Below are 19833 nucleotides of genomic sequence, written 5' to 3' on the forward strand. Positions count from 1 at the left end.
CCCATTTCACTCCTAAGGCACGTGCAACAGCTGGAGCTGGCCTGATGTGTATAGCTCGGACCCTTGAGCTCTAGCTGGGTTTCTCACTCAGGTGACAGGACACCCATGCTTGGGACACTTCTTCTGTTATATCAGGTGTATTATCAGGGAGCTGGATCAGAAATGGAGCAGCCCGGTCTTCAACTGCTGGTCTGCTACGGGATGACAGCATCACAAACAGCTTGTTAACCTGCTGTGCCGCCCAGGCAGCTTCCAGAGTCTTTTTATCACCCCTCTTGTTGGCTCTTCCTGTAAGTTAGTTAAGCTTTCTTTTACTGTTTGTTTATTGATCATCCTAGAAATGAAGTCAGGTAGGTTGGCCTCATGGAATAATATATAAATTGTTAGTGCTTTGATAATTCTGGATATAGCTGGGGAAACTTGAGCACTTAAGTCCCGTGTCTGTGTTGTGTTGTTATTGTGTGTGTGTGTTTCACCCCACGAGCCAAACAGTTCTGTGTAGCTGAGTTGTGCTTTATGTTTCATGCTCATGACTGTTTCTTCCCTCAGTTCCACATCCCTCTCTGGGATCACTTGAGCCTGACCGGACAGCTCTCCGTGGAATGCCTCTTGGCCTGAGTCAGCTGCAATGTTTGTGTTGATTAAAGTGCTTTATCTTTGTGTGTGAAGTCTGCTTCTGTCTAATGCAGCATCTGAGGTTGGAACGTACTTCCCTCTTCCAACAGGGATTCCATTCTCTTTGGTCCCAGTATTGCCGGGGAAAAGTCAGTTTTCATACCTTTGTTTCATCTTTCAAAGTAAACCATGTTCAGCCCCCTGCCCGCTTTCTACCTCTGGTTGGTAGCAGTCTTAGGCTTCCATGTACTTTCTGTTGCCCTGTGCTGGAGTTTGGAGTTTCTGGATGAATGCCTTGCGTTGCAGGGCTGTCATCTCGCCTGGTGCTGTGTTTGGTTCTTGTTGGGTTTCAGTTCTGTGTGCCCCAGACCCTGCTTCATGCCACACATGCCTCATCTCAGTAGGTTCTTCTGTGCTCTTCTTGCTGCTGTGGGGGGAGGGATGCTAGGGATTGTCTTTCAACTCCCTAATCTCTTCTCTTGTTGTGTCTGGTTTCTAACCCACACAGGGAATGTTTAATTTTAAAGATTTTATTATTATTGTTTTATTTTAATTTTAAGATTTTCATTTGATTCTTTTAAAAATAATTGTTGGTTTATTTGTTTGTATCTACCTGAAAGGCAGAGTGAGAGCAAGAGCGAGCGAGCAGGCAAGAGAGAAAACTCCATTCTCTCTGCTGTTTCTGTGCCTGAATGTCTGCAACAGCCAGGGCTGGACCAGGTTGGAGTGAGAAGCCCGTAACTCCATCCTGGTCTCCTATGGGTGGCAGGAGCCCCGTCACCCACGCATCGCCTGTTGTCTCCAGGCTGAGTCAGCGGGAGAGTGGATCAGAAGCAGAGCTACCACCAGGACAGAGTCAGCTCTCCCGTGGGGTTGGACGTCCTGAGTGGCTGAGCTGCCAGGGTGGAGCCAGCTCTCCGGTGGGGTTGGACGTCCTGAGTGGCTGGGCCGGCAGGGTGGAGCCAGCTCTGCTGTGGGGTTGGATGTTCTGAGTGGCTGAGCTGCCAGGGTGGAGCCAGCTCTCCCGTGGGGGATGTGGACATCCTGAGTGATCGATGAACACTTGGTGTCATGGTGCTGGTCCTGGATTCTTTTTTTAATAAATGAATTTCTACATTCCTGTGTTGAACTTGTCTCCTGTTTCCTATATTTGATTGGTTTTAAAATACAGTAATAATGATGTGCTGTTCTTGTTGGCCAAGTACAGTGTCTGGATCACTTGGGGCTCTCTGTTTCTGTCTTTTTGCTCTTTGACCATGAGATCTGGTCCTTGGCTGAATTTTCCTTACAAGAAGGCAGTCCATGTGTATGTCAGGCTATAACAACTCAAGGTGATGGAGTCTTCCCTCGGCGCTCATCCTCCTGTCTTCCTGGCGGAGAGGTAGGGCTAATCCCACTCTCTGATCTGAGACCTGCTGGGCTCAGGCAGGCCTGAGTGGTGGCCTTGGGCACCCTCCCTCTGCCTCTGGAGGATTCACTGGAGCGTCCTCCGAGGTCCTTCTTGCTGGCCCATTCCAAACCCTGCACGTTGTCTCTAACCTGAGAAAGACTGCCCACTACTCTGCAGGTGCTTACAAAGTGACCTGTGCCTTCCACCCCCTGCAGCGTGCCGCTGGCCAGTGCCCTGGGCATGGGCAGAGAGGACAGGGAGCTTGGCGCTCCCCAAGGGTTTGTTCCGTTTGCCTCCTGCAGTTCAGGATTTTCTTGGCGATTTCTTTTGTTTTCCCCATGTTGGCAAACTCCTATTTGAAAGCCGCTAATTAGGAAGCAGACATGGTGGTTTGCAACTTTCCGTTTTACACAGTTTTTCTTGCTTTATAGCAGAACTTATTTACATATAAGATTACCTCTAGGGTAATTCATTATCAGTTAGTTTACCAAATTTTCCATTGTACACAAGTTTTCAGGTGTGGTATCTTTTTAATTAAGCAGAAAATTACCCAGTATTAATAAAATATTCGAGTTGCAACATTTTAAAATGCAAATGTGTTGCTTTTTAGTAACACAGCAACTTGAAGTAAGCACTCATGAATAATTTATGGTTGAGCTTATTTATAATCAGCAGCGTGTATTAGCACACACCCACCTGATGCGCGGGCATCTCATTACCCACTTACGGAAGCTGCTGCACCCCCACGGCACTCCTCGGTTCCCGCTGCATCCTTACTCGGAAGTAAGGTGATTTTAAATGGACTATTACAATGTCATTTTCAAGTGGTGACAAGATTATGTCACACTTAGGCAATTAATGTCTGTGATTGTCAGTTCTGTGACATTTTGAGACTTAAAGTACTGGCAGAAAAGACAGTGCAGTGTGGATACTGCCATTTCTGTTGGGTGGGATCAAAGCTCATCTTCCTCATCTTTCCTTCTCTTCTTCCCCTGTGCCCTTCTTCTTCCCCTCCTTTCTGTAGATCAGGCACTTCAAAAAGTCGATAGGAAAGTCATTAAATGATACTTCCATGCAAGAATTTTTGACACGTATATCCAACGTTGATGTGCAGTGGATTAAGCTGCGTCTTGCAGAGTCAGGTTTGAGTCCTGGCTGTTCCACTTCTGGTCCAGCTCCCTACTAATGCACCTTGGAAAGCAGCAGAGGACAGTGGGAATGTTTGGCTTTCTGCCACTTGTGTGGGAGTCCTGCAGGGAGTTCCTGGCTTCTAGACGTTGCAGCCCTTTGGGGAATGAGCCAAGACATGAAAACATTGTCTTTTAGATCAATCAACCATAACAAAGTGGTGAGACCCACGTACTTTTTCCATGTGGTTTTGTGAAATGTCTGACGGCCCCTCATATTTTGTCTTTTTGAGACTAACAGAGTGCATTATGTTAGACTGACAGTAATAATAGATGGTTCGTAAGAACCCCTTTTTTTCATGTGGTGGCACATCTCTGAGATTGCCTGGCTTGGGTAATCTGCTTGCCCAGTTGCCTCTGTGTGGTAGAGTTTGAGGAACTTGTCCTGCCCTCCAAAGTGTCCATTTCAGGCTCAGCACTGAGCGAGGTCTTCTCCGGGCACCCACGGCTTCCTGTGTTTCCTTGCAGACTCTACGAAAATAAGGGCGAGGCTGACTTCGTGGACTCGTTGCTGCAGCTGTTCCGCTCCATCAACGACATGATGAGCAGCATGGCGGACCAGACGGTCAGGGTGAAGGTAAGTGTTGAGCCGCCCGGGCGGACTCAGGGGAAGTTCATGGCCACACTCAGGTCGACTCTGAGATGAAGGTCAGGGTGAAGGTAGGTGTGGAGCTGCCCAGGCGGACTCAGGGAAAGTTCATGGCCACACTTGGGTCGACTCTGAGATGAAGGTCAGGGTGAAGGTGGGTGCGGATCTGCTCAGGTGGACTCGTGCAGGTGAAGGTGGGTGCTGACCTGCCCAGGTGAGATGAAGGTCATTGTGAAGGTGGGTGTTGACCACACTCAGGTGGACTCCCCATGTGGGTTTGGCAGGTGTATACCTGCATTGGATGGCTCAGGAGTCTTTGACAGGGAGCTCAATGCCTGTGCAGTTCAATTCTTTTCATTCTTCCCTGGGTGCTCTTACATATGTTATCTGTGGTTTATGGCTTTGTTTTTTTTGTAACCAGAGGTTCTGAATTTGGTGTTTTAATACGGAGGATCCAGTGAGGATCCTCATTCATACCCAGTGTGTCATGCTGTCTCCATGTCTGGGAGGCTGAGACAAATGGTGGGCAGGCTCTGGGCTGGCTGTGCTGCGGCACTGCTGCCCTTCAGCAGCTGACCGTGCATGGAAGTGAGGGCTCTGGCCTGGGCCGGCCTCGTCTGCTTCCCTTTAGAGTGAGGGCTCCGGCCTGGGCCAGCCTCGTCTGCTCCCCCTTAGAGCGAGGGCTTGGCTGCAGCTGTCCTCGTCTGCTCCCCCTTAGAGAGAGGGCTCCGGCCTCGGCCATCCTCGTCTGCTCCCCCTTAGAGCGAGGGCTTGGCTGCAGCTGTCCTCGTCTGCTCCCCCTTAGAGCGAGGGCTCCGGACTCGGCTGGCCTCATTTGCTCCTCCTCTTGATGTCTTATTTTTGTCCTGTTGGCTTTGTGAGGAAACATGCCTGTGTTCAGGACATGGGTTGGCATGTGGGGGACCCAGGCAGCTAGGTGTAGGGAGAGCCTGTAGTGCATGCTGGGACCCTGTATGCTTGGGTACCAGAGTTGCAGTGTGACTAGGGAGTTGGTGTGCTACCAAAACTGTCCGTTTGCAGGACACTGCCTGCATTGGTTCCTTCAGGGAAGAGAATCTTTCAAATGAATGCACAGCTCGCACTGGAATGCTCATTGTGGCTGTCTTGACTCTTAATTTCTTTTCATGTGTAATTTCATAAAACATTCTTGGCTTACCATCTGGGGCGGGGAGGAAGAATTGCCCCACTTTCCGGCTTGGTCGGTTGCTCTGCAACAGAGATGTCTATGCTGGGGTGCAGTGTGGCCGCTGTCACCCAGAGAGCCAGTCCATGGGAACCTGAGCAAAGGCACAGGTTCATCACTGAGGTGCTGTGGCTGTCTGCTGGGACAGCAACCTAACTCACCGGTGATCTGTCAAGAAGGGTTTTTGGTGCCTGCATTAAGGGTTTTCATTCATTATGGTGCTGACTTGGTGTTACCCAAAACCGTCATTTTATTTCCCAGTTAAAGTTAGCTGTATGTTGGGTATAATTACTACTTCATTTAGAAAAACACGTGTTTTAGAAAAACATATGTATGTGTTGTAAGCACAGATAGAAGTTACAAGAAATTGTGATCCCAGAAGTACTTTTGAGTTGCTAAGTCAGTTCTTGGGACGCATGACTGGCCCTGCCTGAGCTTGTCTGCCCAGCTCCTCCGCTGGGAACCAAGCTGGGAAGGACCTTCTGCGGGCTGTGCTTCATCTGGAGACACAGCACGTCACTGGTGTCAGTGCGCTGATGTGGACTTTACGTCTATGAGACGGATGCTTGGGCTTGTACTTGAACCTTTGCCTTCTGGCTCCTAATTGGGTCTGTGTTGGATTCCCCAGTAGGGTGAAGGCTCGGGCATTGAGAGTGTTGGGAGCTGACGGATTACTAGCAAGGCCTCCTGGTTTGGGTTGTTTTAACTCCCTGTTTTGCTGTGTTGATCAGTTATCTGCTGCAAAGAAGGCATTGTTGGGGCTCTGGTAAAAGGCTGTTTCCAGCTGGGGAGCTCTGGAGGATGTTTTGCCTTGAGGCTTTGTGCCGTTACTGGGAGCTCTGTGCTTATCTCTGGCTGAGGACTCACACCCATGATCATCTCCTCACATTGCACACCCTGCTCGCCTCCATGCCCTGTGATGGCTCACACCTGGAGCAGCCGTTTCTGGCAGCTTCTTCAGCTCTAGGCTCACTCCCTCTGGCGCCCGCACAGATCTGTAAGGTGGTCCTTGAGGGTCCCCTGGTGGGGAGAGGAGCAGCCCTTCCCCAGAGCCACACCCGCCTGTGCTGAGCTCCTGCCTTGGTCTCTGGGCTCTGCACCATCAGCACCTGTCTTCGCAGTCCTACTTCTGGTGTCCACTCCAGGGCACCCCTTCTCTTGAGCTACAGCCTGGCCCGGTTGTTCTGGAATTCACCAAGCATGGTGTGGGTTCTCTGTTGCCGTGCACATCTCTCCCTTCCTGCTGTGCAGGTTGCTGCTGCCCTCTGGCTCCCGTCTTAGCTCTGCCTTGGAGAGTGTCTCTTGCTTCCCCTGTGTGACCTGCTGGCCCAGCTGCAGTGACACCAGCCCTTCCTGTGCTTTCCTGGGCTGTGAAGGCGTGAGAAGCCGGGTGCCTCAGTCTGCTGCTTCCTGCTCACTCACGTTGTGCCTGCCTTTCCTTACCACCGGCATCTATGCTTGCATCTGCTGCTGGCTGGCTGCTTCTCAGGGCGCTGTGGGGCTCTCCATCTGGGACAAGAGCATGGCTGGAAGCTGGTATTACATTACATTCAGACATTTCGAAGTCAAGCCAGTCAACTCTCCCAGCCTTTGACCTCTCAGAGACACCAGTCCGGGGTCTTGGCTCCCAACCATGCAGGCCCCAAGGTGGTGGTTGGGCAGTTAAGCGTGGGCTCCACAGACTGGGATGATTGGAGTTGAGCTTACTGCTCCATGAGCTTTGTATTTGGTCCTTAGACTAGCCCTGATAAATAGGTTTCTGGAGCTTTCCAACCAAGATGCTGAGGTTCAGAGACTTGATAAAGCTTCCCAAGGCCATACAGCCAGCGTGGGGCTGAGGGAAGGCTGGGCCTGACTGTCCCAGAGCCACACTCTCTCAGGTGGCTCCATCGGAGTGCGCGTGGCTCAGCTTCAGCGGTCCTGTGATGTCTAGAAGCAGCATGGCTCTGCACCGCATATGTTGGGGTAGACAGAGGTAGCTCTCCTTCTTCGTGATTTGTCCCAGCTACGTGACTGCCTCCTGCATGAAGCAATGAAGACTTTGATCTGCTCCAGAAATTGTGGGGTCCAAGGAGGGGAACGGGAGAGGGCAGCTGCAGGAGTGGACCCACTGAGTGAGAGGGGTGGTTTTATTTCTTGATTGCTCATGGAGGGAACACTACACTGGAATCTTCGGGCCTTTGCAGTCAAAATAATCAGAGATTGATATTCATACTCACTTCTTTGTCTCTGGGATGGCTGCAAAAACTTGCTCCATGCCTGGTCTGTTGTTCTAGCTGGATGGAGAATTCTAGAATGTTCTGTGGAAGAAGACGTTACCCTGATCTGTAAGAAATGGATTCTTGCTCAGGGCCTGTGTGTGTGTGTGTGATGCATGGGAGGGGTAGGTTTGTAGATGTTTCTGGGAATGCGTTTGTACACTGTGTATTTGAAGAGAGAAGTGATTCTTGAAAGCTCTCCCTTTTCCTCTTTGTGAAGCATTCTAGCATTTTCTAGTCTGTTCTAGACTAATGCATTTCCCTAGATATGTTGCTTGAGAGGTTCTGGTGTGTGAAGTTTGAGTGTGAGTGTGTGAGGTTTGTGAGGTGTGAGTGTGTGTGTGTCTTTTGTATGTGAAGGCAAAAAGTGCTTCTTGGAAGTTCAACCTTCCTTCTTTGTCTGCTCTAGAAAAAACTGTTACCGCCTGGCAGATGCCGAGTTTCTTTGCTGCCCACGTTTGAAAGCCTCTGCCCTCCATTCTGCAGGCTCTTCCCTGCCTCCTCCGGGCAGGTTATTATGAAAATGTTATCCTCGGCTCTCTGGTTTCCCTCTGTTGTGTCATGAAGCTCTAGCTACCGACACCCGGGCAGCTTTGCCTGCCGGCCTGTGGATTAGACTGGGGTGAAGATTAATTGAATTTGAGGCCCCCGCCTTGGAGGCAAGCTGAGGTTGGCACACGGCTGCATGAGGGTTTGTCTGCCCTCTGGGTGCCGTTTCTGGGCAGCGAGCTTCCCATTCTCCCCTTGTCCTGGTGTCCTTCCCATCTGGCCTTCTCAGAAGAAGCTGCTCTGCTCAGCGGTCTCTGTCAGTACAGCTGATGGGTAGTTGTGCTCCCCAAGAGTTGCAGTTTGCATTTCCTTAAAGCAGTATCCTGGCTTGGAATAAGCTGTACTTCCTTAGCCCCCATCCCGCATTGTTTCCTAGGAGAACAATTGCTATCGTTGGTCTTTATTTCCGAGCCAGCAGGTGGGGTCTGCGCTGTCTCCCACACAGGGCGTGTTTGTTCTCCAGTGGAAAATTGTCTGAATGTCTGATGGTTGAGACCACAGAGAGTGAGACCTAATGCGATTTTTTGGTGGGTGTACAGCTCCGATTCTCACCAATGGTTTTGCCCAGCACACTGCCCGCTGGCCCTGCCACCGGCCTCTTGCTGTTGCTATGGTCGGGATTTCCTTCATGTTGTCAAGGCTGATCAGCCTCACTCAGCAAAGCAGGCACTTACTATATTATGCCGTGGGTCTCTGATTGAAAAATAATAGGTAGACCTGGCAGTATGGCCTAGTGCCTAAATCCTTGCCTTGCATGCGTGGAGTGCTATGTGGGTGCTGATTCATGTCCTGGCTGCTCCACCTCCCATCTAGCTCTCTGCTGCTTGGGAGGGCAGTGGGGGATGGCCCAGGTCCTTGGGTCCCTGACTCCTCATGGGAGTCCTGGATGAAGCTCCTGGCTCTTGACTTCATATCAGCTCAGCTCTGGCTGTTGCGGCCATTTGGCGAGTGAACCAGTGAATGGAGACTCTTCCTCTCTGTAGATCTGCCTTTCCAATGGAAATAAATAAATCTTAAAAAAAAAAAAAGAAGAAGAAAAGAAAAATAGGCCATTTTGTTAGCAAAGTAGAAAATGCCAGAAAGTGTATTAAGAAAAATAAGAATCATTGATCACCTCACCTCCCAGAATGATGTTGCTGGCATATTGTTTTTTGGAAAGATATATTTGATTGATTTGAAAAGCAGGTAGAGTGTGGTGGGGAAAGGCACAGGTGGAGGGCTGCCATTGTCTGTCTCACTCCCCGGTGAACCCGGTGGCTGCGCCAGACTGGAGCCAGGAGCCCCTTCTGGTCTCCCACATGAAGTCAGGGACCCAAGGACTTGGGTCATCTTCTGCCACCCTCCCAGAAACAATGTCAGGGAGCCAGATGGGAAGCAGAGCAACTGGGACTCAAAGTGGCAGCCGTGGGAATGCCCTTGTTGTAGGGAGTGACTTAACCCACTGTGCCAGAATTTTGTTTTGTTTTTTATATTATTTGCATCTTTTCTCATCCACTGATGTCCTGTATGCATTCATACACCCGTGTGTACACACACAGTCATCCCTGGTTATCACACTGAGAGATCAAGATCTGTGCATGCCAAGTCTGTTGTAGAAAATGGCCCTGAGGTGGCGTGAGCCTGTGCCTGTCCTCCTGTGTGTTTCAAATCACGTCTTGACAATTTGTGATAGGCAGTGCAGTGTGAATGCTGGGCAAGTAGCTGATACACTGTGATACTGACACATAGTGTACAGGAAACAGGCTTGCGTGTGCTCAGTGCAGGTGCAGGTTTTTAATGTTTGTTTTGTCTAGGTTAAATCTGTAGATGCTGAAGCAAGAACGCAGAGGGATGGCTACACACAGGACTCATGAAATCATGTTCTCATGTGAATACACACACTGTCTGCACCCATTCATACATTTTTAAAGGTTTATTTATTTATTGGAGAGTCAGAGTCACAGAGCGGAAGAGAGCGTGCAAGCCAGAGGGAGAGAAAGAGTTTCTGTCCACTCCCTTGATGGCTGCAGTCCGCAGGACTAGATCATGCTGAAGCCCGGATCCAGGAGGCAGGAGTTTCATCTGGGTCCCGAATACTTAGGCCATCTGCTGTTGCTTTTCCCTGGCCATCAGCAGGGCACTGGATCAGAAGTGGAGCAGCCGGGACTCGATCCAGCACACACAGGAATAGCCGGGGTGTGGCGTCACTGAGGCAGCTTTACCCTGACAGGCTGGCATTGGAGAACAGTGGGCAACATGTGTTTTGAAGCTCCAGATGACCTCATGCTTGTGTCTTAACTTATTTATATAATTTTCTATTTGGAAGAGCTGAGGCAGTTCCTGATTTTCATTCCTGCGTTCATGACCCTCCGTGGCTGACTCTATTTTTGGGAAAGGCTTAATTCTGTCTGGTTGATGTGGAGGCGTCCAGACGGCCAAATGTTTAAAGTCTTGTGAAAATCAGGGTCAGGGCCACCTCCCGATGGGTGGCTGGTGTGAAAGGCCGCTGTTTCCAGAACAGCCTGGCTCTGTCTGGGCCTCCACTTCATTCCACACTTTGAGGATGGAGTGTCCCTGCCCAGGGGATCCTGGGGGCCATTTCCTTCTCCAAGGAACCCCTGGGTGTGATCCCTTCACTTCCCTTAGCATGGGGTTGTTGGCCTCATGGGCTCAGGAGAAGGGAACCTTGCCGAGGTCTCCTCTGTTGTACACCAGGCGATGAGGCAGTGGAGCCTTCGTGGGCCGGCAGGCAGCCTAGAAAAATTGGGGGCATTTGGAGCCAGATACAGTTAGGAGAGCAGAAGTGATAGAGTGTCATCTTTGTTTATCCTGGGTTGGGAAGCAGTCTGACTGTCGGCTGATGCAGGGTGGCCAGCCAGGAGATGGGCAAGGAGGCAGCCATCGGCACGGGGGCTTTCCGGGTCATGTCCCCTCTGGGGACAGACATGGCCTGGCAAGCTGCTGAAGCAAAGCCAGCGTGACAGAACGACTGCATTTGGTTGAGAAACTGCTACAGGCCAGGCCTTCTGGAACCTTCTCCTGCTGCCTCAGGGAGGAGAGGCAGGTTGCAGCCTGGCAGGTGCTGGGACCAGCCAAGCTCGGGCATCCCATCAGGCTCCTAAGATGAAGTCACAGACTCCACAGATGGGAAGCTGCAGCGCGTGGATGTCTTGCTTCTCCTTTCTGCCACTCAGGTTGGGAGCCAGTGTCACAGGGCTGTCCTTCTGGCTACCTGAGCAAGCTGCTGCTGCTGTGCCTGCCCCATCCGGGTTTCAGCTGTGGCGGCAGTCCCTGGCATCCCGTGACTCGCAGGCACGGTGTCCCAGCTTGGGCTTCGTCCTCATCCACCCGTGTTGTTCTCTCTCTCTCAGGACGCCGGTCGTATCTGGAATCTTGTTGACTTGGTCACGTCTGAGGAAGACTACCTTTTCAAATAAGGTCACAGTCACTGGTACCAAAGTTAGAACTTGAGCCTTCCCTTTGAGGGACACTAGGGACAGCAGTGTGGATGGCAGGGACCCTCAGGCCAGGTGTGGGAAGGGCTGGAGAGAAAGTGGAGCCTGGGCCAGGTTCTCACTAGTCACCTTGCCACTCAGAGCACTGGCGACTGAGATCCACATGGACTCTCGCGCTCATAGCTCAGCGGGATCTTGTTAGCCCTCAGATCACAATTCCAAGGATTTTCTTTCCATCACCTGCTAGATGATGCTGTGGCAGCTGCTGCTGCTGCCATCCCCTGGACACCCGAGCTGGATGTGGTCAGTCCTCTCTCCCGGGTGGAGTGCATCTTGGCTCTGCTGTAGGCAGCAGCACGGGCTGGCGTACAGTCCGAGCTTGGGTAGCCACTGTTGGTGGGGCTTCCTCCCTGGGACATTTCATTAGTGACGTCACGGCTAACATCAGACACTCAGCTGCGGAGGAAAAACAGGTGGAATTTGCCGGGATGAATGTTGTAACATGTTGGGTTAAAGCTGCTCCCTGCAGCACCAGTGGCTGTCCAAGTCCCCGGTGCTCCGCTTCAGACCCTGGGGAAGCAACACCTGCTGGCCTAAGCACTGGAGCCCCTGTCACCTGCATGGCACACCTGGAGAGTGTTCCAGGCTCCTGGATGTAGTCTGACCCAGTCCTGGCTGTTGCAGACATTGGGGGAGTGGTCCACTGGATCGAGGCCTCTCCCTGTGTGTAACTGTCTGTCACATAAAATGAATCAAAACAGGTTAAGATCCTGTGGCCTGTTCTCAGGGGACCTGTGGTGAGATGCACCCAACTCGTTCTGTAGGCAGCTAAGTCTTCAGTGGGTGCTGCCATCTGGGGAGCCCTGGGGCTCGTGTCCTCTGGGTTCATGGGCTTGTTCCCTTGACCATCTGACATCCCCTGGGAACCACACATGGGGGGTGTTGCTACAGTGTAACAGCCACAGAGGTCCCAATGTCTGCAGCCCCCTCTCTGCTCCGTAGACCAAGGATTTATGGGGCGTCCTACCAGCGGTGGCGCCCAGACATGGGGCTGGTGTGTGGTGAGGGCACTGCTCCTGCTGGGTTTCCAGCTCCTCTGTTGCTATCGCCCGAGACCTTTCCGGGATGATCTGTAGGCCTGGTGATCATGGTGATGGCCCAGTGCCACTTCAGGGTGTGCTCCTGTGTCGCTGCACTTTCATTTACCTAATCAAATGATTTTTTAATCACATTAATTTTCCTATTGTTGAATGCCAGGGCTTTGCTTTTTCATGCATTAAGCCTGTAGTGGATCAGTTCGTTGCAGGTGGCATTTGCACTTTCCTTGCTCTGGGGGTGTCTGCCCCTTGATCCCCCCGTGGTAGAGGACAGACATTCACTCTGGTTGGCAGGGTTCTAGACTCTTCCTTGTTGTAGCATCTGCCCTGCGGACAGAGTGTTCAGCGTGGACACCTCTTTCCACATGTGGCTTCTGCTCAGGATCGTCCTGTGGTTTCCTTCTCCTGCCCCTGACCTGCCTCCTCCTCCTCCCTTCCTCTCTCTCCTTCCCTGTCCTTCCCTCCCTCTCTGCTCTGCTACCCGATGCCTCCAGACAGCCTGCAAGGTGCCGTCCAGCCCTCTTGTCCCTGGCCCATCATTGTCAGAACTTATTCAGGGCTTCTGGGAAAGTACGCCAGTCCCAAAGATCGGTTTATGCCTTGCGCCTCATCATTGACCTACCTGTTCCTTTGTTTTAGAACTTGACTTTGTACTGTGTGCCAGGAAAGGTGCTAGACGCTGGGGTGCCGTTGTTTGGTGAGCTCGAGCAATTGCAGTCATGATGCTCCCTGTGAACGGTTGTGGGTCACTTTAAGTGCACGTAGAGGGCAGGGTGTGTCAGCTGGAGTTTAGAGACCATGGGCATTCTGGGAGGGCTTCGAGGAGGAATGAGGAGGGTGGGCGGAAATTCCAGGAAGCAGTTTCCAGGAGTTTGCGTTTTTTGGTTATGAGCAAGAAGGGACGGCAGGGAGGTAACAGAGGCGGGCTTGGGCACTGGTGGGTATTGATGGTGAGCGTGGCCTTCCGTTCCTGACACCCTGCTGCAGGGGTCCTCTGGGGGCCGTCTCACTGCATCGTGGGCGTCCTGTGCCCATGCAGTCACTGCGTGCTGCTCTGTGCTTCCCTGCTTCCGTGTTGGGAGCACCTGCCATTTCCAGCCGCATTGCTGGTCTTTAGGACTTTTCTGCTTATTTTTCCCTTTGTCCATGTTTTTATGCACTGCCTGTCTGCTTGCTGGGCCCTGCTTGCTCGTCTGTGCCTGCAGATGTGGAACTGGTCACCATTGGATGTCCCAAAGCAGAGCAGAGGGCAGATCCTTCCGCCAGACTGTCCCGTGGCCTGAAGAGCAGTTCTCGGCTGCTTTTGTCCAGACGGACTGCAGAGCACAAAGTCACCCTAATCCCTTGGATCCGTGTGGCCTGCTCAGTCACCAAAGCCTTCGACGCGTGCCTTCTCTTAGGATCTGCTCAGCACTGCTGGTGTGGTGTCAAAAATAACCGTGCAGAAAGCTTTCTAAAGAGACGAGCACAGACCATAATCAGGGAAATTCATGTTTTATAGCCGAGTCCATGATGGGAACATTTGTGTCCCGCCTTCCCTTGCTCTTGTCTGGGATCTTAAATGCAGCCGTCTTTGGAGCCCTTCAGAGAGACGTAGCGTTAGTGTAGACCCGTCTACACAGACAGAAGATCTGGGGCGACCGAGTGTCACATGCACCCCAGTGAGGGAGCAGCACTTCATCAGTGCCTGTGCTTAGATCAGCTTGCAGATCCTTTTCTCGTTTTAAGTTTCTGTGATCGGAAGGTTTACTTTGTTTGCTAATGGAATGAGCACCAAATCAGACGTAAATAGGTATTCCCTGCTTAGCCGCGACTCGGTATGGCAAACGTGCCAGGTCTTCCTGAATTGCTACAGTCAGTGCAGTCCCAGTGAAAATTCGAGCCAATTCTGTTGTGTATGCTGATTGACACAAATGACTCAAGTTTGTGTAGTGAGATGGAGGACCCAGAAAGCTTACGCGGCACTGCAGAAGAACGTAGCTGGCGCCCCTACTCGTGGAAGTCTTGCCGTTAATGTATAGTAGCCTAGACTGGGAGTGCTGTAGGTTCCGCAGCCATCTGATTGGCTGCAGAAAGCGGGCGACTGATTGATGTGGTTACAGTCCAGGCTGAGAGACCGGAGTGTGTGTCTGTCAGGCACGCCAGCCTTCTGGAAGAGCCCTCTCCAGGCTTCCTGGCAGCAAGGCGCTGACCTGGATGGAGAAGCTCCAGTGCAGAGTGACCCGTGCAGCCGGGAGCCACCGGCAGGAGGGCCGGCTGGTGTTGGTAAGCACGGCCCAGCTGACACACAGCTGGCTTGCCCCGGACCTGCCTGCTGGCTGATGTGTCAGGAAGTTGAAGACATACCAAGTAGCCGCACAGGGCTCTGGGAATAGACCCAGCCTTCAGGATGCCCAGGAAGAATTTCAGTGAGAAGTGTGTTGGGTGGCCTTGTTGCATTAGCAGGTGTGAATTAAGAGTATAGTCCTCGGTTCTGTGATAGTTAAATTGAATCCCTAAAAAATTTCATTAAAATCCTTTTGCAGAACTTTATGATAGAATAAATTGCTTTTGTGTGGGTGTTGATAAACTCACAGAGTTTATGTGAACTTGTATTTCTTTAGTAAGCAAGTGGTTGGTACTGGGGAGCAGGCACATGGGCAGTGGAAAAGCCATACCCTGCATGGCAGGGGAGCTGTGGGTTGGAGGGGGCCATGGGTGGCAGGGGGTCATGGGTTTGAGAGGGGCTGTGAGTGGCAGAGGGGCCGTGGGTGGCAGGGGGGCTGTGGGTGGGAGGGGGGCTGTGGGTGGTGGAGGGGCCATGTGTGGAAGGTGGTTCGTGGCTGGGAGGTGGGCTAGGTGACAGGGGGATCATGGGTTTGAGAGGGGCTGTGAGTGGCAGAGGGGCCATGAGTGGAAGGTGGTTCGTGGCTGGGAGGTGAGCCGTGGGTGGCGGAGGGGCTGTGGGTGGGAGGTGAGCCGTGAGTGGCGGAGGGGCCATGAGTGGAAGGTGGTTTGTGGCTGGGAGGTGAGCTGTGGGTGGCGGAGGGGCCATGGGTGGAAGGTGGGTTGTGGATGGTGGAGGGGCCATGTGTGGAAGGTGGTTCGTGGCTGCGAGGTGGGTTAGGTGACAGGGGGATCATGGGTTTGAGAGGGGCTGTGAGTGGCAGAGGGGCCGTGAGTAGAAGGTGGTTCGTGGCTGGGAGGTGAGCTGTGGATGGCAGAGGGGCCGTGGGTGGTGGAGGGGCCATGTGTGGAAGGTGGTTCATGGCTGGGAGGTGAGCCATGGGTGGCGGAGGGACTGTGGGTGGGAGGTGAGCCGTGGGTGGCGGAGGGGCTGTGGGTGGTGGAGGGGCCATGGGTGGAAGGTGGGTTGTGGATGGCAGAGGGGCCGTGGGTGGTGGAGGGGCCACGGGTGGAAGGTGGTTCGTGGCTGGGAGGTGAGCCGTGGGTGGCGGAGGGGCTGTGGGTGGGAGGTGGGCTGTGGGTGGCAGAGGGGCAGTGGGTGGGAAGATCAGACCCCAGTTTCTAACCCATTGCTTTTTCAGCTGCACTGTCTGAATCAGATTTTAAATTGTGCCTTACACTGGCTTTATGTAGATTCCTGTGCCAGACAGTGTGGCTTTGGTGAGGATCTGAGCAATATTATTCTCCATGAACTCTGAATGTCACACTTTTATAATTCATATAAAATTATTTTTCCCTTGGGAAATTCTATATATTCCGTATGGTACATTGAATTAGAGAACGGTAAAAAAAAAATAATAAAATATGGGCCGTAAAGGTGTATCTTATTAAACAAAGCAGATTTTCTGCCTGCCTGTGTAACCTTTAAATGCAGTGAATCGTGTCAGACACTGTTTTTTTTTTTTTAAACAGCATAAATTGTCTTCTTTCTGGTTAAATGATTAGAGCAGCCGTCCTCATCATCTGATTAGGTGGAACATAGTGAGGTAGCATTAATTCTTGAAAAGGATGTTTTCTTAGGGTTCTAGAAAATGACCATTTTGACAGTGGTTTGTATGGTCGCCGACGGTTGGAAGCAGAGGTGCTGTGAGGCTTTGGGTGACCTCGCCATCCCGTTGAGTTTCTTTTAAATGGTGTGCTGTACATGTGCAGAGAAAGAGCTGCAATTGCACTGTTGGGGTGTAGGCCTGCCACCCATGGTTCTGGGGTGCAGACCTGCCACCGTCCTTCCGCCGGGGGCTGTGCTGGCTCACCTGGCTGGCACGCCGCTTGGCTTCTTCCCCCATCTTTTTCCAGCTGCAAGGAGTAGACACAGAACTCATCCTGGGTCCGCTGTCCGAGGGTGTTTCCAGCCTATCCAGTGTCTGAGCCTTCCCCTGTGGGTGTGTCTGGGTTGTGGGGTCCATCTCCCACTCTGCTGTACCCACATGAGCCATAGGCAGCAGGCACCTGCGCGTGGCAGCAATCTGGAGTGGGAACCGTGCACTCTTTTCCTGCTTGGTTGCCAAAACTTCTCCCATTACAGAGTCTTAAACTATTGGAGGTATATGTTCCGGTAAAATTTCCATGTCTTCATCTTGTTTGTGTCTCAAAGACAGAGCAACTATTAAAATGTGTATTACTGTTAAGTAACACAGAAATGTACCACTCATGGCTGCTCATGGCTGGCTCGTGGATGAAGGTCACTGAAGATTATTTTCTTTCTTGAAAAAATTATGTATTTGAGAGCATGAGTGAGGTAAAAAGGAGGAGATAGGGGAGGGAAGGGAGAAGAAGGGTTTTTCCATTTCTCTGTTCCTTCCCGGCAGCAGCGGGGGTTGAGGCAGGAGGCAGTCAGGTACAGAGAGCTCATTCCAAGCTTGCCGTGTGAGAGGCAGGTTCCCAGCTACTGAAGCTGCCACTTGCTCCCTCCCAGGGCGTGCATTAGCAGGAACAGCAACAGGGACTCAAGCCAAGCTCTCACATACAGGATGTGGACAACCTCAGTACTAGCTGAACTCACTCCTGACGTGTGTGTTCCTGGATGAGGTTGTGATACACACATGGCCAGCACTGCTGTGCTCTGTCCATGATGGCAGTGTGTGTGGGTGTCCTGCTGTGTGAACGTGGGATGCTGCTGACCTGCTGAGAAGGACCTGACAACAGGGGACCCCAAAAAGCTCAACCAAATGATTAGCATGCGTACACGAAGAGAAAAGGGAAGACTGGAAAGCAGGGTTCTTCATGAAAGCCTCATCAGGGACTTTGGAGGTCAAGAGCCAGGGCTGTCTCTCCTGACCTCGTGGTGGGCACACATTGAGTTTCTCCTGCAGCATTGGGTTCTGTCAAGGTCTTTCTTTCCTCCTACCCCCAAGGGAGCTGCCTCTTGGGGCCACGTCATCTCTGCCAAGAGCCAGCCCTGGCCAGACACACATCTTCCTTGCCCACTGTTGATGCGTGACCATGCTTTTATTCTCAGTTGCTTTCTTCCCAGTGGTGTTTCCCGATTGTTCTTTACACAGAGGGCTTCTGTGAGACCACCAGCACTTTCCCTCAGTTCCCTGCAGCCCTGCTTGGAGGGAGACAGGTGGCTGTCAGGGGCCTGTGTGTCCTGGAGGGAGCTGCTGGCTCTGTAGGAGTGGCCATGATGATGATTGCGGGGGCTCAGATGTCTGCACCTGCTGTGCTCCATGCTCGTTGTCATTGAAAGCACCACGAAGTGCACGTCTGGGTCAGCTTGGGGCCTTCAGTTGGTAGGGGATGTTACGGAAAGCCTAAGTGTTCACCACGTGCTCCGAGATTGGGTTGGATAGCTTGGTAGTGTGTGGTCATTAGGGGCCAACTATGGACCATGTAGAATTTACGGTTAAGAATGTAGCTAACATTTTATCTTGAGCAGAGGCAGGATATCAGCACCCTAACATTCAAGATGGAGAGCAGGTGAGGTGGTGCATTGTGTTAGCATTGGGTGTCTAGATGAGAGACTGGGAACAAGACCAAGACCGAAAGCTGCTGCCCACGACGCTGCCATCCCATGTGAGCACCACTTCCAGTGCCAGCTGCTCCACTTCTGTCCAGCTCCCTCTTGATGCATTTAAGAAAGCAGTGGGAGATGACCCAAGTACTTGGGCCCCTGCAGCCACATGGAGACCTTAATGGACTTGGCCTGAGAGGAGGGTGTGAGTTGAGAAGAGGCAGGTGGGGATAGGGATGGGGTGGGAGAAGAGAAGAGGGTAGAGGTATCGGAGGTGGGGTTGGGGCAACAGGGACCCCAGGGCTGTGGGGAGGGAAGCCTCTGTGGAGTGAGGTGGCCTGATGCCAGCCTGATGCTCATGCCCACATTCTAGGAACCACAGGTGCTACGTAACATTGCAGCTGCACTTTTTCCCCAGGGATCTCTTGGTATGAAAATTAGATTAGATCTTGAAAAAATTTTCGTACAGAATTCTTTGTTCTTTTATTTTTGTCATGGAATAGGTTTACATTTTTAGTTGTGGGTGAGGGGAAGATTTCTTGGGCCTTGGCAGGTTGTTTGTAAGTTCTGTGGCTGTTTTGGGGAGCACCTTCTGGTGGTGCATGGCAGGTGGTCCTGACCCCTCCTAGGCTGCTGGGCTTCCTCACTGCAAGGCTGTCTGGAGGCTGTGTGGGGCTGGCACCTGCTCATCCAGGACGGGCTGATGTGAGGGCCATCTTCCTGATTTCTCCATGCTGTGGACCCCCTCTGCTGAGGACACCCCGGGCTCGGGACTCTCCACGGGACACAAAGGCCCCTGTGCCCTTTGGCTGTCCCTCACTCCCAGGCACCTGCAGCTTTTTCTCCTCTGTCTCTCCCTGAAGCGTGGGCCCCAGTAGGACATAGTTGACACTGGGTAGGACCCTTACTCTCCCTAGCTCTTTCAAGGAAATGTCTGAGTGCTGTGTCGTTGGGATGTGAGAATTTGGAGCTGTAATCGGTTCCCATGGCATGAGCAGGCCCGACCCTAGCCGTGTTGTTCTCTTAAAGCTCATGTGTGACGTGACACACTGGCATTGGTGGGCAGTGTTTGGCATGTCTTTGCCAGCCTTCTGTTCCTATAGTCAGCATGGTATTGTTTCTGTATTCCCCGATCTGACAACCCTTCCCCTCCCTCACGTTTATTGATAATCCTTCTTTCAGAAAGCTGAAGTTTAGGAGGCTTGTGTGCATTAACTGGCAAGGTGCAGTGGCCCCGTCAAGCACGTGTCCCTCGCTGTCCCTTGTGCCTTTGGCATGTCTGCAGCTGGTGTTTGAGTGTCCCCCCGACCCCTCCATCTCTGGGGGCTCGGCCTCTCCAGCCCGTAGGTCTCTGCAGCTGTGGGTCCTTCCAATGGAAATTTTTCTCTTCACTGGATCACATGTTTGTATCTGGAAAGTGAAGGATTTGGTTTAAATGCAGCTCTGCAGTCCCTCTGAAGTTACCATCAATGATCTTTCTAGAAACAAAGTGGTTACCTCTTTCAAATATGTCGTGAACATGAGAGGCAGTCTTGCAAAGGCTGCAAGCTCACATGCCAGCATAGGCTTGCACTGGGAAGTGAGTTCTTCAAGTGTGCATAGAGACAGATT

The 19833-nt window shown here is 52.0% G+C and overlaps 1 protein-coding gene across 2 annotated transcripts in view; it reads left to right on the plus strand.

Annotated features, from left to right (window-relative positions):
- DOCK1 (dedicator of cytokinesis 1) overlaps window positions 1-19833 on the plus strand; it is a 402417-nt gene that overhangs the window by 99065 nt on the left and 283519 nt on the right. For both annotated transcript variants that reach the window (XM_058671051.1, XM_058671052.1), the window contains exon 23: window positions 3661-3769. In XM_058671051.1, coding sequence (XP_058527034.1) covers window positions 3661-3769 — 109 coding nt within the window. The remainder of the gene's footprint in view (window positions 1-3660; window positions 3770-19833) is intronic.

This window comes from Ochotona princeps, chromosome 13 (assembly GCF_030435755.1).
Source record: "Ochotona princeps isolate mOchPri1 chromosome 13, mOchPri1.hap1, whole genome shotgun sequence".
NCBI lineage: Eukaryota > Metazoa > Chordata > Mammalia > Lagomorpha > Ochotonidae > Ochotona > Ochotona princeps.